Below are 17415 nucleotides of genomic sequence, written 5' to 3'. Positions count from 1 at the left end.
TGATTTGGGTTAACCTCAAGGGTGTTACACGACATCGCATAGTTTTAATTTGCATTTCTCTGATGGTTAATGATCAGGCACACTTTTTCCTGTTTAGTGGCCATTGGGGTCTCCCTAGTAAAACTCTGTTCAGGTCTTTTGTCCACTTCTTCAGGGAGTTAACTGTTTTCCTCTTGGTGCAGGTTTTGTGTCATTGCTAAAAATGTTCTCCTAGTCTGTGGGTCTTGTTACCATCTTGATGAAGTCTTTTGACCCCCAGAGGTGCTTTATCCTTAGTACATCCTACTTGTCAATGGCAGGTTCACTTGTGTGTGTACCCTTCCTTATTGAATTAGTTTATGTATTCTCTGAGCCAAGGTTCTTAGGTTTGTCCCGATTCCTCCATTGATGGTTCTGATAGTGTGAGGTTGTATTTCTAGGTCTGTGATCCACCTTCAGTTTGTTCTTGTGCATGGGGTGAGGTAAAGAACTTGTTTCATTTATCTACAGGTGGGTATTCATTGTTTCCAGTACCACTTATTAAAGAGGGAATATGCTTTTCACTTGATGCTTTTTGGGCCCTACTCAAATATCAGATGTCTAAATGCTAATGGTTTTATTTCTGGGTTTTCTGTTCTTTTCCATTGATAAAAGTATCTGTCATTAAACAACTACCATGATATTTTGACCACTGTGGCTGTGCAGTAGGTGTTAAAGTCAGGTAAAGCAAGCCTTCTGAATTTGTCCTTCTTCTTGAGTTCCCTGGTAATTCTGGGCTTCTTCCCTCTCCGTATGAAATTGGTGTCCAGTTTTTCCAATTCTTTAAAGAAGGTTGTTGATATTTAATTCAGGATAGCATTAAACCTATAGTGCCTTTGGTAAGATTGAAATCTTTACTATATTGAGACTTATATTACATGAGCATAGGTTGTTCTCCCATTTGTGGAGTGTGCTTCTGATTTCCTATAGTAGAGTCTGTAATTTTCCTTGTATGTCTTTTTTGTGGTTGTGTTATTAAATATATCTTTAGATATTTCAGTTTGTTCTTGGCTATTGTGAAGGGTACTGCCTTCTTGATCTCCTGTTCCGTGGCCTTGTCTGGTGTGTATAGGAAGCCAGTTGATCTTGTATCCGGCCCCTCTACCATATTCCTCTATCAATGTCAGTACTCGTGTTGTGGAGCTTTGAGGATATTTAATATATGGAATCATTTGGTTTTTAAAGAGCAATAGTTTCACCACCTCCTCTCCTAGTTGGATACTTTTAACGTCTTATTTTGTTAGGTAGGAACCTTAGTATGATGTTCAATAGAAGTGAGGACAAGAGAGCATCCTCGTTTGGTCTCCATTTTAAATGGGATGTTCTTGTCTTTTCTGCATTGACTCTGATGTTGCCTGTTGACTTTTTATAGATAACTTGTATTAACTTGAGGAACTGTCCTTCCATTCCTAGCTCCTTTAGTGTCTTAATTAGGAATGAGTTTTGGATGTTGTCAAATGTTTTTTCTGAATTTATTTTTATGGGTATTATTATGTGATTCTTGTACTTTTTCTTATTAGTGTGGTGTATAATATTGATGGATTTTTGTATGTTAAAACATCCCTTCATCCCTGGGATGAATCATAACTGATCATGGTGGATAACATGTTTTATATTCTTTTGTATTCTATTAGCCAAAATGTGGTAAGGAGTTTTGCATTTGTGTTCCTTAGAGAGATTGGTCTATGGTTCTATATTCATGTGGGATCCTTGCCCTGTTTGGGTATCAAAGTTATACTGGCTTCGTAGAATGGGTTTGGGAGTTTGGCATCCTTTCCTATACTCTGGAATACTTTGTGGAGCATTGGTGCTAGTTCTTCCCTGAATGCTTCATATAATTCTCCTGTCAACCTGTCTAGTCTGGGAGCCTTTTTTGTTGTTAGTTTCTTGATTACCATATCTGTTGCTTCTTTTGCTATGAGTCTGTTGAAGTTAGAGACATCTATATGGGATAATCTAGGGAGGGATTGTCTTCCCAAATATCTGTCCATGTCTTTCCCGCTGTTTAAGTCATTAGAATACAGACTTTTATAGTACTTTGTGCTTACCCTTTTAATCTCAGTGGGGACTGTTGTGATTTCCTCTGTTTCATCCCTCTTCCTGGCCATCGATGTTTGCTCCTTCCTTTCCTTGAGTAGGCTTGCCAGCAGTCTGTCTCTTGATCATTTCAAACCACAGATGTTTTGCTCTAATCCTTCTTTTCACTCTGTCTTTGAGAATATTCATAAACTAAACCAAAGTCATTGACATTGAGTTAATTTCAACTAAACAAACCCAGAGGACAGAGTGGAACTGCTCCCAATGGTATCCATTTTGGGGGATCCAGTAAGGTATTTAATATTTCCTCAATAATTATTTACAGAAACATGTAGCCCCATATTTCCCCTGGACCTACAAAAATATATCCCTTAATGTACATCAAAAGGTTTCTTTGAGGGGAACCCATACATGGGGGTAAAATATTTGACAATGCCACAGTGGAAAAAGACCAATTTGTAAAATCTGTGGAATACTGAAATAACTCAGTAAGAAAAAGGTGAACTGAAATGTGAGCAAAAGACTTCACCAAAGACAAAATTGAAATGGCCAACAAATTTGGAGAAATGCTCACAATCAATAACTGTCCTAGTAATACAATTCAAAGTAATAAGGAGATACGAAACCAAAACAGAAAATAGCAAGTGCTGGAGGGATGGTGGAAAGATTGAAACCTCATACATTGCTGGTGGGACTTGCAGCCATGGAAAGTGATATGACACTACTGCAAACAATTAAGCTTTCCATAGATCTAGCAAACCCTCTGTGAGTATGTAGCCTAAAGAAGTGAGAGTCATAACACTAACAGACTTGTGCATAAACATGTTTCTGGAACCCTGTACACAATAGTAAGAAGGTGGAAACAACCTCAACCTCAACGCCCGTAAGTGTAAGGCTGGTAAAGTGGAATACTGTGCAACACTAAGAAAAAGTGACAGAAATCTCAACACAACTGGATATGGCGAATATTAGGCTGAGTGAAATTAGTAAAACACACAAATAGGATACAAGACCACAATAATAAGGGGCGAAGCCTTATAAAGTCTTTTATAACAAAGGGAACAGACTTTGGAGTTGCCCAAAGTAGGGAGGTCAAGGGAGGTAGGACAAACCAATTGGCTAGACATTCATGAATAATGAGTTGGGTAAATGAAGATGGTGATGCATAATAGGGACGCTAAATCAAACAGTTGGGGAGGAGCAAGTGGTGGGAATCTTGAGTAGTAGTTTAGATTCAGGAATGCAAAGTAAGTGATCTGGAAGGAAAACACACCCCCTAAGTTAGAGAGGTTCTTTTAATTCTGAAAATTTGCATTTTGTCCTTTCATATTTACAGAGAAAGCTGATGATGGGTATTACATTGACTCTAATAATTCATAGTTCGTATTAACTTCTTGACACTATCTATTCAGCTCATCCATGAACATGGAAATGGAATGTCTTTTTTTACAAATCTTCTTAAAAATTTCAAAGTATCATTTTATAATTTTTATTGTACAAGCCTCACATCCCTGATTAAATTGATTTGTTTGTGTTTAATTATTTCAGATACTTTTAGAAATGGAATAATGCCCTTTTCCAGATTATTCTTTGTTGGTGTTTAAAATTCCAACAGGTTTTTGCGTGTTTTCTTTGTACCACGCATTACTGAATTCATTTATTAGATTTAGTATACTAAAGATTCTTTAGACTTTACTATGTAATAAGATCAATGATAAAGAACAAGACAGTCTTTCAGTCATTGTGAGTTAGTACTGACTGATGGGCTCTAACAACAGCAACGTGTTATAGGATCATGTCATTTGCAAAAGAAGTAAAGGATAACTTTTTTTTTTTAATCATCAATTAAAATATTTATTTGTTTATATTTTCTTTTTTTTCTTTTTTTTTAATTATTTTTTATTTTTTAACAAATTATTGGGGCTGATACAATTCTTTTCACAGTTCATACATATACATACATCAATTGTATAAAGCACATCTGTACAGTCTTTGCCCTAATCATTTTTTTCTCCTCTTTTCTTCATTTACATTTTATTAGGGACTCCAACCACTCTTACCACAATCCATACATATACATACATCAATTGTATAAAGCACACCCATACATTCCCTGTCCCAATCATTCTCAAGGCATTTGCTCTTCACTTAAGCCCCTTGCATCAGGTCCTCTTTTTTTTTCCCCCCCTCCCTCCCTTTTCCCCCCTCCCTCATATGCCCTTGATAATTTATACCTCGTTATTTTGTCATATCTTGCCCTATTCGGGGTCTCCCTTCCCCCCTTCTCTGCTGTCCCTCTCCCAGGGAAGAGGTCACATGTGGCTCCTTGTAATCAGTTCCCCCTTTCCAACCCACTCACCCTCCACTCTCCCAGCATCGTCCCTCACACCCTTGGTCCTGGAGGTATCATCCACCCTGGATTCCCTGTATCTCCAACCCTCATATGTACCAGTGCACAGCCTCTGTCCTATCCAGCCCTGCAAGGTAGAATTCGGATCATGGTATTTGGGGGGAGGAAGCATCCAGGATCTGGGGGAAAGCTGTGTTCTTCATCGATACTACCTCACACCCTAATTAACCCATCTCCTTTCCTAAGCCCCTCTATGAGGGGATCTCCATTGGCCGACACTTGGGCCTTGGGTCTCCACTCTGCACTTCCCCCTTCATTTAATATAATATATATATACACATACATATATACATATACACATATATACACATACATACACACACTTATATCTTTTTTTTTTTGCATGATGCCTTATATCTGGTCCCTTGGGCACCTCGTGATCGCACTGGCCGGTGTGCTTCTTCCATGTGGGCTTATTTGTTCCTGAGCGAGATGGCCGCTTGTTCACCTTCAAGCCTTTAAGACCCCAAACACTATCTCTTTTGATAGCCGGGCACCATCAGCTTTCTTCACCACATTTGCTTGTGCACCCATTTGTCTTCAGCGATCCTATCATGGAGGTGTGCAGTCAATGATATGATTTTTTTGTTCTTTGATGCCTGGTAACTGATCCCTTTGGGACCACTCGATCCCACAGGCTGGTGTGTTCTTCCATGTGGACTTTGTTGCTTCTGAGCTAGATGGCCGCTTGTTTATCTTCAAGCCTTTAAGACCCCAGTCACTATCTCTTTTGATAGCCGGGCACCATCAGCTTTCTTCACCACATTTACTTGTTCACCCATTTTGGCTCCAGCTGTTGTGTCGGGAGAGTGAGCATCATAGAGTTCCAATTTAATAAAAGAAGGTATTCATGCATAGAGGGAGTGTTTGAGTAGAGGCCCAAGGTCCTTCCGCCACCTTAATACTTGACCTATAAATATAGACACAAAGATCTATTTCCCCAACCTCCTATATATATTTGCATGTACATGTCTTTGTCTAGACCTCCATGAATGCCCTTTGACTCCTAGCTCTTTCCTCCATCTCCCTTGACCTTCCTCCTGCCCTACTACCATGCTTCATTGCCACCTGGGCTAGAGTATACCTCTTCTCTAAGCAACCTTACCCTTGATCATTTCCCACCAGGCCTGTCACTCCCCCTTCTCTACCCTTTGGGGTCCCATGTTTTTCCCTTGTCCCTGGGTTTGTTAACACCACTTCCTTACCCCCCCCATACCCCCCACCCTAAGTCCCCCCGGAACTGTCGGTCCCGTTGTTTTTCATCCAGATAGTTCATCCAGCCTGTCCTATTCAGACAGACCTGTGGAGTCACTAACATGCACGAAAACTAGACAGAGGAACACAAAGCAACAGTATACAACCAGACAACAAAACAACCAAAACAAACCACTGAAAAAGAACAGAACAAAACAGTTCACAAGAGAGAAGCTTGTAGTTAGTTCAGGGATCTTTGCTGGCCCTTAGGAGCGTTTTCCAGTCCAGTCTGTTGGGGCACCACGCCCTGGCCCCAAAGTCCACTTTCAGCATTCCCTGGGGACCTTGCCACTCCATTCCCTTGCTGTTCCGCTGCATTCCCCCAGTGCATTGCCTCGGTGTGGTGGGATCAGGTCAGGTGCAATTCCCACACTGTGTCTCCGGTGCTGTCCCCTGTATCGCCCTTAGTCACTGAGGGGCATCATGTCTCATAGTAGGGCCAGCCATGTTGTTCTCTCTGTGGACTGGCTGCTCTACTCAGGAACATCATCATCACGGCCTGGTGGGCCAGGCTGTGCTCCACTCTCTCCTCCTGCCCCTTCATCTGCTCCCGTGTGCTCTGATCAAATATGTCCATCTCCCATAGCTGCAGGGTCAATGTCGTCCTTTGGAACAAGTTCTTTTCGGGGGAGGGGCAGGAATCCACTTAATTTATGGTGCTGGGGCCTGCCTCCCAGACCTCTCCACCGGTTCCGTCCTCCACACCGGGATATTGCATTCACACCTTGCGACACTGGGTTGAAGTCTGGTCCCACTTTCCCTGTGGAGATATAAGCCATACCCTCCCCTTGGGTGGATTAATGCCCCATTTCTGTCATGCTGATTGTACTTACCTCAGAGGACTCATGTTGTACCTGTCCCTTTGGGACTGACTTACCTCGCTTAGCATAATTCCTTCCAGCTCTTCCCATGAAATAACGTGTTTCATGTGCTCATCGGTGCTTTTTAGTGCTGCATAATACTCCATTGTGTGTATGTGCCAAAGTTTGCTAATCCACTCGTCTATCGATGGAAACTTAGGCTGTTTCCAAGTCTTTGCTATTGTGAATTGTGCCGCAATAAACATTGGAGCGCATATGACTGGTCGTGTTTTATTTGCTGCTTCAACCGGGTATATGCCCAGTAGAGGGATGGCTGGGTCGTAAGGTAGATCAATTTCCATTTTCTTTAGGTATCGCCAGATTGCTTTCCACAGTGTCTGTACAAATCTGCACGACCACCAGCAGTGGAGGAGGGTTCCTATTTCACCACAGCCCCTCCAACACTTGTGGCTCTCTGATTTACTGATCTGGGCTAGCCTCAGGGGTGTTAGGTGGTATCTCATGGTTGTTTTGATTTGCATTTCTCTTATGGCAAGGGACTTCGAGCACTTTCTCATATATTTATTGGCCATATTGATCTCCTCTCTAGTGAAAGTTCTTCTCATTTCTTTTGCCCACTTCCTTAGGGGGTTAACTGTTTTCCTCTTTTTGCAGGTCATGATTGTGTTGTAGATTTTAGTAATGAGCCCTTTGTCTGACGTGTCATTACTAAAAATCTTCTCCCAGTCTGTGGGTTGCCTTGTCACCCTCTTACAAGACAAGGATGCCCCCTGTCCCCTCTTCTATTCAATATCGTTTTGGAGGTCCTGGCTAACAACATAAGACAGCGGAAGGACATCAAAGGGATCCAGTTGGGAGAGGAGGAGGTGAAACTATCGTTATTTGCAGATGACATGATCTTATACATTGAAGACCCCCAAAACTCCACAGTTGGAATACTTACAGCAATAGAGGAATACGGAAGGGTAGCAGGATACAAGATCAATAAACAGAAGTCAGTAGGGTTTCTATACACATCGGACAGGGCCATGGAAGAGGCGATTAAGAGGGAAGTACCCTTCACAGTAGCCAAGAACAAACTGAAATACCTAGGAATATACTTAACAAAAAATACTAAAGTCCTATATAAGCATAATTATAAAACCCTATTACAGGAAACCAAAAGTGACCTTCACAAATGGATGAAGCTCCCCTGCTCATGGTTAGGTAGGCTGAACATAGTAAAGATGACAGTTCTTCCTAAAGCACTCTACAAGTTCAATGCTATACCAATCCAATTACCATCAACCTTCTTCAAAGAATTGGAAAAACTGACCACCAACTTCATATGGAGAGGGAAGAAACCCAGAATTAGCAGAGAACTCCTCAAGAAGAAGGACACAATTGGAGGACTCGCCCTACCTGATTTTAATGCCTACTACACAGCTACAGTGGTCAAAACAGCATGGTACTGGCACAATGATAGAAACTCAGACCAGTGGAAAAGAATAGAAAGCCCAGGAGTAAAATCATCAGCATATAGACAACTGATCTTCGACAAGGGTCCCAAAAACGTCAAGTGGGAAGCAGATGCCCTCTTTAATAAGTGGTGCTGGAAACAATGGATATCCACATGTAGAAAGTTGAAACAAGACGTCTACCTCACCCCATGCACAAGAATACACTCAAGGTGGATCACAGATCTAGAAGTCAAACCCCAAACCATCAGGACCATTAAGGAGGGAATCGGGACTAATCTCAGAGCACTGGCCCAGGGAGCACATAGGCTCACTGCAACAGGGAAGGGGACACACACAGGTGATCTGGAAATCGACAAATGGGATCTAATAAGAATAAAACACCTGTGCACCTCGTAAAGGATAACTTAATGACGTTCTTATTTGAGTAACTTTTCGTTTCTTGCATAATTTACCCAGCTTGCCATACAAAATTGTGTAGTAGTCATGAGATGATATCTATGCCTCTTCCTTTGTCTTAAGCGAAAAACTTGTGTTGGACATTTTCAATGTAGTTTGAAGTTAAATGCATGTTTCAGACCCACTAAGGTTGAGAAATTTCCTTTCTGTTGTTATCACACTGAGCGTTTTTATCAAGAAAGGGTGTTGGACTTGACAGAAGTCTTCAGTGCATTGCGATAATGACAATTTTTGTTTATATTTGCTAAATTAGCATGGTATATTTCCTTGTTAATTTCAGATGGAAATTCCATATATGTTTATGTATTGTGCATTTCATTTTGACAGGATTTTAAAAATTGTTTCTGCATTTAGATTAATGAGGGATATTCTTCAGTTATATATTAATGAATTAAAATGTAATCCCTTAACTACTGATACATGCTTAAGGGCTGAAATGGTGATTTCTATAAATATTTGGTTGATTTTGTCTGTGAAGGTGACTGGGTTTGGACTTCTTTTGGGGGCAGTGTTTGGATTAGTGCTTGTGTTCACGTGTTACAGATTTATTGGGATCTGCTGTTTCTTTTAGAAGTAATGTAGGGAAAGTATGTCGGTAGAAACTTGCTCATTTAACCAGAGTTAGCTCATTTCTTCTCATAAATTTATTCATTGTTTTTCTGTGATTACTTTTATTCCTGTAGAATTTAATACTGTGTTCTACATTCATTTTTTTATATTGGATAACCACCAGTTCCCTACTTTTCTTTGTAAGTCTAGGTTAAAAAAGGTTTGTTGATTTCATTGAACTTAAAAAAAATTATTTTATTGGGGCTTCTACAATCTTATTATAATCCATACACACATCCACTGTGTCAAGTGCATTTGTACGTTTTGCCATCATCATTCTCAAAACATTTGCTTTCTACTTGAGCCCTTGGTATCAGTTGCTCATTTTTACCCTCTCTCCCTCACACTCTCTTCCTCACGATCCCTTGATAATTTATAATTTTTTATTATTTTTTCATCTTTCACACTGATTCATGTCTCCCTTCATCCACTTTTCTGTTTCCATCCCCCTGGGAGGGGGTTATATGTAGATCATTGTGATTGCTACTCCTTCCCCCTCCTCCCCTCCACTTTCTCCTTACCCTACTATTGATAGTATCAATATTGGTCCTGAGGGGCTTCTCTGTCTTGGATTCCCTGAGTTTCCAGCTCTTTCTCTGTACCCATGTACATGCTCTGATCTAGCTGGATTTGTAAGGTAGAACTGTGGTCATGGTAATGGAGCCTGGAGCTCCATTATAGAGCTAGAGGAAATAACTAGGTGAAAGTTTTATGTTTCATTTGTACTATATTGCACTCTGACTGGCTCATCATTGTGACCCTTCTGTAAGGGGATGTCCAGTTGTCTACAGATGGGCTTTGGGTCTCCTTGCTGTACTCCCTCTCATTCACAATGATAAGATTTTTGTTCCTGGGTTTTCAATGCCTGATATCTGGACACACCTCCTGATCACACAGACTGGTGTGCTTCTTTCATGTGGGCTTTAATGCTTCTCAGTTAGATGGCTGCTTGTTTACATTCAAGCCTTTAAGACCCCAGATGCTGCATCTTTTAATAACCAAGCACCATCTGCTTTCTTTACCCCATTTGCTATGCACTGATTTTGTCTTCAGCGATTGTGTCAGGAAGCGGAACATCACAGAAAGCCAGGTTATTAGAACAAGTGTTCCTGCATTGAGGGCGTACTTGTGTAGAGAATCAGTGTCCGTCTGACACCTTCTTACTAAATCTTTCAAAATATGTACATAGATCTCATTCCCTATCATTATATAAAAATATATTTACATATGTACTTTCCAGTATTTAGACCTCTATAAATGCCCTTTGCCTCCTACTTCTTTCCTCTATTTTCTTTTACTTTCTTTTTGTTCCACAATCATATTCAGCCTTCATTTAGGTTTCGATAATTCCTCTCAGTTACCTTGCCCTTGATCAAGCCCTACCAAGCATCCCACACCTTCCTCGCCATCAATTTTAGATCACTTGTTGTTCCCTTGTCCCTGGATTTGTTAACCTGACTTCCTTTTCCGCACCTCTCCCTCTCCCATGTCTCCCACTCCCCTGAATCTTCAGTCCATTGTTTTCTCCTCTGGATTTTTTATCCTGCCTATCTCATCTATATAGATTTTCAGAGACAATAATAAGCAGATAATCAAGAGAGAACCTAAAAATGGAATAAAAGAAAACAAAACAAAAACCAGCAACCAAAAAGACAAGCCTATAAATAGTTCACAGTCTGTTTCTTGACCTTCAGGAGTGTCAAGGCTAATGGGGTGCCACGCCCTGGCTCCACAGTCTATTTTTGGTGTTCCCTTGGCACTTCATATCTTTGCTTCCCTTGCTGTTCTGTTGCACATCCTAAGTGTTTCATCCCAGTGTTGTGGGGTGAGATCAGGCACATTTGACACACTCTCCAGACTTCAATCCTATGCACCAAGACATGAATGCAATATACTGGCATGAAGCAGGGAGCCAGTAGAGAGGTCTGAGACGCTGGCCCCAATCCCAAGCACATGAGCGGTGCCCCTCCTCCCGAAAGAACTCACTTAATGGAACTTTAAAAAACTTAAAAGTTTCATTGGTTTTTTTCCTATTTCCTTACATTCTATGTCCTATATCTCTTTTCAGTGTTTTGTTTTCTTTTTTATCTGCTGCTTGTGATTTTTTTTCTAGTTCATATTTTGATAGGTGGTGTAGTTCTTTTCTTGTGCTTCTTTTTACATTTATCATCCTTTTTAAGTAGATATTTATACGTACAGATGCACTCTGTGCCTTTCTTTTGCTGTACTGAGACTTGATCTTTGACAATCCATTTGCTGTATCGTGAAGAATAATTTTAATATGGGAAATGGTACATTTTGCTGTCATTGGTAACTTGCTCTACATATCTGTCCTCTATTAGAGTCCTGTGATTCCTTTTGGATCTCTCATTTTTTAGAATAGTATAATAAAATTCTTTACAATTTTATCAGTATTTGGATGTATATATTTATATATATATATTTATACCTAAAATGTGATTCATGTCTTTGCCTTTTTCAGTGAGATGAGTCTCAATTTTCCATTTTTCGGTGATTTTATTAGTGTATTTTATTACTTTGATCATTAACATTAGAATTTTGCATTGTGTAATTTAAAAAAAAATTAAGTGCCCCTGCAAATAGTTATTTCAACTTTGCAGTTTTCTACAACAAATTCATTTTGCTTTTAAGCTCAGCTTATTGCATCCTTTCTCATCTCTGTAGGGTATCCAGGCTTACATGTAGATTTTGAAAACACATTATTCACTGCCCTCATGAAGCATAACCATTAGTGTTTGGATTACTGCTTGCTTCTCTGAATAGAGGAATCATTTAATAACCTACCATTTTGTTATATTTATTAGTTGAATTATTATATACATACACACACTCATGAATACAAACCTACATTGTACAAATTCTCCTATATAGGATTGCTTTGAGTCAGAATCAACATGGTTTAAGTGGATTTGGGATAGATTGTTATATAAATACCATATATCTCTCTGAAGTTCAACTATTAAAGCTCCTAACACTTTATAACAACCATAGTTGTTGCCTAAATTTGAATACTAGTTGTATTAACTGATCTTCCTTGTAGCCATATAAACAGCAGTGTACTTCAAAGTAGAGCTTGAATATTATTTTTTATTTAATCATTTTATTGGGGCCTCATACAATTCTTATCACAATCCGTACATACATCCATTTTGTCAAGAACATATGTACATTTGTTGCCATTATCATTCTCAAAATACTTGCCTTCTACTTGAGCCCTTAATATCTGCTGCTCTTTGTCCCCTTCCCTCCCCACTGCCCCCTAACGCATGAACCCTTCATAATTCATGAATTATTATTGTTTTGTCATATATTACATTGTCCAATGTCTCCCCCCGCCTTCTTCTCTGCTGTGCCTCCCCCAGGAAGGAGACTATATGTAGATTCTTGTAATCAGTTCCCTCTTTCTACCCCACATTCTCTCTACCCTCCAGACATCACCACTCTCACCAGTGGTCCTGAATGAGTCATCTGTCTTGAATTCTCTGTGTTTCCAGCTGCTCTCTGTACCTATGTACATCCTCTGGTCTAGCCAGATTTCTAAGGTAGAATTGGGATCATGATAGTGGGGTTGGGTGGGGGGAGATGAATATGATACCATTCCTCCAGAATCTGCCAATCCCAGCATTGTATGCTATGTAATTTTCCAACTCTAAATGATCAATGCCGGTTCAAATCAGCTTACTCATGCATAGGATACTTTATCTTAAAACTATCTGATCTTTATGAGTTATAATCCATACACTTCTTGCTCTGATACTGAATGTTTGTGTGCAGTTGTTTTTCCTCATTTTCAATGATGACATATCAGCAATGGAAGGTTCCAAAAGTTCGTTTCATGCCCATCATTAAAGTTGTCTTTACTTTTAGAAGGTAGCTCTGTCCCACTTGAAATTTTAAGGGTCTTCTTATCTGAGACCCTAACACTGTATCTGTTAATTTTAAACTGAAGTTCTTAACGGTTTTAAGTGATTAAAAACTTAGACGTGGACATTCTCACGGATAATCTATTACTTCAGTGGAATTTGTGCTGTAGTGTGAGAACTCTGCTGAAACCTCCGCAACATAGTGACTCCCTGATATTTCAGTTTCCAGTGGAATAATTTTTTCAAAATAACAGCACATAAAATGCCACGGTACATCACAGCAACAACCATGTGACAGTATTTAAACGAATGGGGCCGGAGGGAGTGGGGCAAGAATCTCACTGTCCTGGAGTTGATTCTGGCTCATTTGATCGCATCAGTTAAAGCAGAACTGTCCATGTGGTTTTCTGAAGTTGAAAGTCTTCACAGGAGTTAGAAACTTCATCTTTCTGTTATAGAGCCCCTAGAGGGTTTGAACTAAACTTCCCTTAGTAGTCCCAGCATAACTACTGTGCCTCCTGTGCTCCTGGACGTAAATTACTGTAGATATAAATATGTCATAGTATTTAGAGTAGACTAGTCTTTGACCACGTAACTAGCCACCACATCCTCTCTAAGCAGACATGTTTTCTTAGATATGTGCTATTGTTACTTGTATTCCTCTAACAATCTAACCCAAAATATATTTCAAGTTAAATTGTGTAATTTTGCCAAAGTTTAAAAGTTATAACTCTAAATTACCCACCTCTTATTTCATTGTAATGTATTTCATTAGGTAGAAGAACAAACTATTTCAACAGAAAGGGTTTTCCAAAATAGAAAATACTACATTGATGCTGCAATTGTTCAAATTATGAAGATAAGGAAAACACTTAACCATAATGCACTTCTGTCTGAATTATATAACCAACTAAAATTCACATTACAGGTAAACATATTTACCCCAACTTAATATTAACGAAGTAATGTTTAAAGAAAAAAAATGCTGGTAAGCAAATTCATGATAAAATTGTACTTACTATGTACAATTAGAAAATGTATGTTAGTTTGATTATTGGTGTGGGTAAAGTACAAATTTACTTCAGTTAGACTAGATTGTACTGTTATTTTTAGGAATTACAGGTACTACGTGGGTTAACCACTTCGTTGCTAACCAAAACGTCAACCTCCCAGTTGCTTCCTGGAAGAATAAAAGGAGGGAGTCTGCTTGTATAGAGATTGATGTCCTAGCAATCTTTATAAAACAGTTCTACTCTGTCTGCTCTGTAGGGACACTATTATTTGGTGTCTACTAGATGACAATAAGGTTTCATATGGATTTATAGTGTTTATTTAAGTGTCTATTTGACAGGGAAAAAAAGAGTAGAACAAATGTGAATTGAGTATAAGGGAGATCAAATGATAGGGTGTTAAATGTTAACCTAACGAAATCTGCAACAATCTACTTTCTAGTGCATTCTGCATGGTAGAAAGGGTGTGTACACCCCTGATCCATAGTCAAAAGGGCTTTACTGTGGGTTTAATCCATGTGTACTTCCTTTTCACTTTTTTTTAACTGACATCTTTAAAATGGTTCGAAAGAGTGATCAAAAGATAAGATAGTGCATTTTTACCTAACTACATCAGCTTTAATCTTTTGACCTAACTACATCAGCTTTACAATGCAGTACAAGTCCATCTTTAAACTGGGTAGGGAATTAAGTAAGTGTGATTATTTTGTAATCATATTTCCCTCAAGAAAGGCACAGTTTTTACTTTTCCCTTGGAACTGAAGAGTAGCGAAAGGCAAAAGAATAGTCCAACTGAGATTCTTGACATAATAATATAAAATAAATAAGTTTTCCTATTTGTGTTTTGATGAAAAGGTTTGTTGGTACAGCATTCGTTGCCCATTGCCATTATGATTATCATCATTACTATTTAGTTTTTCTAATTTTATTTTTAACTTGAATAGTTGTTTGTATCTGTTTATAGCTGAACACACTTATTCCTTATCCCAGTTCCCTAACCCCACCTTGAATGCATTATAATTTGAGTTTTTGTGAATCACGAGCGGGTTTTCCCCATCATGCCCTATTGACAATTAGTCTGTATATTGGATTGTGATACTTATTGAAATAACCAGGTCTAAGGTATCAAATTACCCACTTTTTGAGAACCTCAACTATACTCTAGCAATTTTTAAAGGATATTTTTATATTAAATTGTGATTTTCAATGAAAGCACAAGTTTCTTTCCACTAAACAATTCATGGATATTTTGGCTTGTGACATTGATTGAAATCCCTATAATCTAACAGCATTCTTCCTATCTACTGTATACACTTGTATATAAGCTGAGGTTTTTCAGCATATTTTTATGCAGTTTTTGCGTGGTAAAATTAGGTGCCTCGGCTGATATTAAGGTCGGCTTATCCTCGAGTAGATATGGTACTTGGTTAGCATTTCCCACCGTACTTTCCTATCTTTTCCTGCATCTTGAGTTCGAACCCTGTAGAAAAGTTCACGTTGGTAACCTGCAATTGATTATTCTACATTTTATAAACCTTCCATTTGCCTGAAAGATGAGGCATGGGTTATTTCAGTTGTAGACTAAAAGGGTGTCCGGAAAGTAGAGTTTTAGGAGGAGGGGATAAGTACTAGATGTAAAAACAGATGTTTACTGCGTTTCCAAAATACATTCACCCTCTTTAACCCACAATTCTACAATTTCTACATGTGGAATTCACTGCCAAATATTACACACTTTGTTTTCTAACCCATTATTGTTTCCCCTCTCCAAATTGTAGTACCACCATTAAGAAACTCAATGCGCCCTAAGCAACAACTCATTCTCCTTGACCCATGATAACCCTTTGATGAAGTTCGATTACACTTTTACCGTTTAAAAAAATAGTTTTCATGATTTAGTATTCACAGATCATGCACTTCCATGGTTAAATTGCTTTTAAAAGAGTTTTGTATCCATCATCATAATGAGTTCGATGTTCCCTCCAGTCCTCCTGTATTCATTGTTAGCCTGCTAAATCCCTTCACCTTCAACCCCACACCTCCATGTCCTTGATAAACCATGACATCAAGTTATTATCTCTCTGCATCCACTCCTCTGTGCATCACAAACTGGGAAACCCAACAAACAACAAACAAAATCTAAACAAATCAGCAAGAGAAGCAAATAATAATAATATGAAGATTAAAAGACAAATAAAAAGTAAGAAGAGTCCACTGTCAATATTTTAAAAGCCAGAGAAGAAATTATTTTCGTGGAACAAGTGAAAATATTTTAGCCTGGAGCACATTCAGGTTGGGTCAAGAGGGAGGTCAGCCGACCGAGTATCATATTATTCCATGGTTCGATCCACCATCATCAAGTTTACAATAATCTCTGTCTGATAGTAAGGCTGTGTGAGTGCCTTACTCATGGACAGGGAGGATCTGCCAAAGGCTTAATCTAACTGGATAGTCTGTGGACAGCTTTGGGGTCCTCCTGTCCTCCTTTGCCTTCTACATTTTTGGGTGTTTATAATGTAAGCTCCGGTACTTTTCCCTTTGGATGAAATATACTTTCATCATATTTGAAAACATCCATTTTCCTTGGATCTTTATTTTTAATTATATTTTTACGTACCCTCCGTATATAAAGGAGCCCCAGTAGTGCAGCACTTAAACATGTTGGGTACCATCCGGAAGGTCAGTAGTTCAAAACCACTAAGCACTGCAAGCAAAAAAGTCTGGGCTTTGTACTCTCATAAACAGTTACATGTCTAAGGAACTCACAAGGGCATGTCTACTCTGCCCTATATCTAGGTCACAGTGAGTCAGCACCTACTCAATGGAGTCAGTTCCTTATATAGTTTTGCTGTATTTATTACCAGTTAATATAATACAAATTTTAGTTTTGAAAGTATGTAAATGTGTCATTTGTTTTGTGGATATGAGGGGAGAATGGTAAATGCTGCCAATTAATATGTCTTAACCCTGAGAATTTACTTTATCTTGTAGCCTAGAGACCTGAAGAAGCAAATAGAATCCTTAATAGAGAGAGGCTACATGGAAAGAGATAAAGAGAATCCAAACCATTACAAGTATATTGCATAGAGCTGTGGCCTGGATTTGCACTTGCTAATGGATATTTCATGGTTCTGTTAATTTTTAAGTTCTGGTTTTTAAATAAAACGTGCTAAAATATAAGAATATGAAAAATTAACTTTCCCCTTGTAAGAAAATTTTTATATACATTTATATTAAGAATATAATTGAAAATGTCTTCAAATGTCCTTTATTACACTGTTTATTACATAACATTCTAAAATAATGGAAATGTTATGCTCTAATTCCACTTTCCTTCATGCTGATTTAGTCATGTTGATTACATGCAGCACAATATTATATTATTATTAGAATTAAGTCCAAATAACAACAAAAGACTAGAAATAAAAGGGTTAATATAGTTGAATGTTTTAAACT

The 17415-nt window shown here is 38.7% G+C and overlaps 1 protein-coding gene across 1 annotated transcript in view; it reads left to right on the top strand.

Annotated features, from left to right (window-relative positions):
- Positions 1-17046, top strand: part of LOC142435541 (cullin-4B-like) — a 154005-nt gene extending 136959 nt beyond the window's left edge. The window contains exons 19-20 of the mRNA XM_075539765.1: positions 13725-13877; positions 16951-17046. Of these exons, the coding sequence (XP_075395880.1) occupies positions 13725-13877; positions 16951-17046 (249 nt within the window). The remainder of the gene's footprint in view (positions 1-13724; positions 13878-16950) is intronic.
- Positions 17047-17415: the final 369 nt, after the last annotated feature.

Source organism: Tenrec ecaudatus, chromosome Y (assembly GCF_050624435.1).
Source record: "Tenrec ecaudatus isolate mTenEca1 chromosome Y, mTenEca1.hap1, whole genome shotgun sequence".
In the NCBI taxonomy this organism is placed as follows: Eukaryota; Metazoa; Chordata; class Mammalia; order Afrosoricida; family Tenrecidae; genus Tenrec; species Tenrec ecaudatus.
This window is presented reverse-complemented; position numbering and strand designations above follow the sequence as displayed.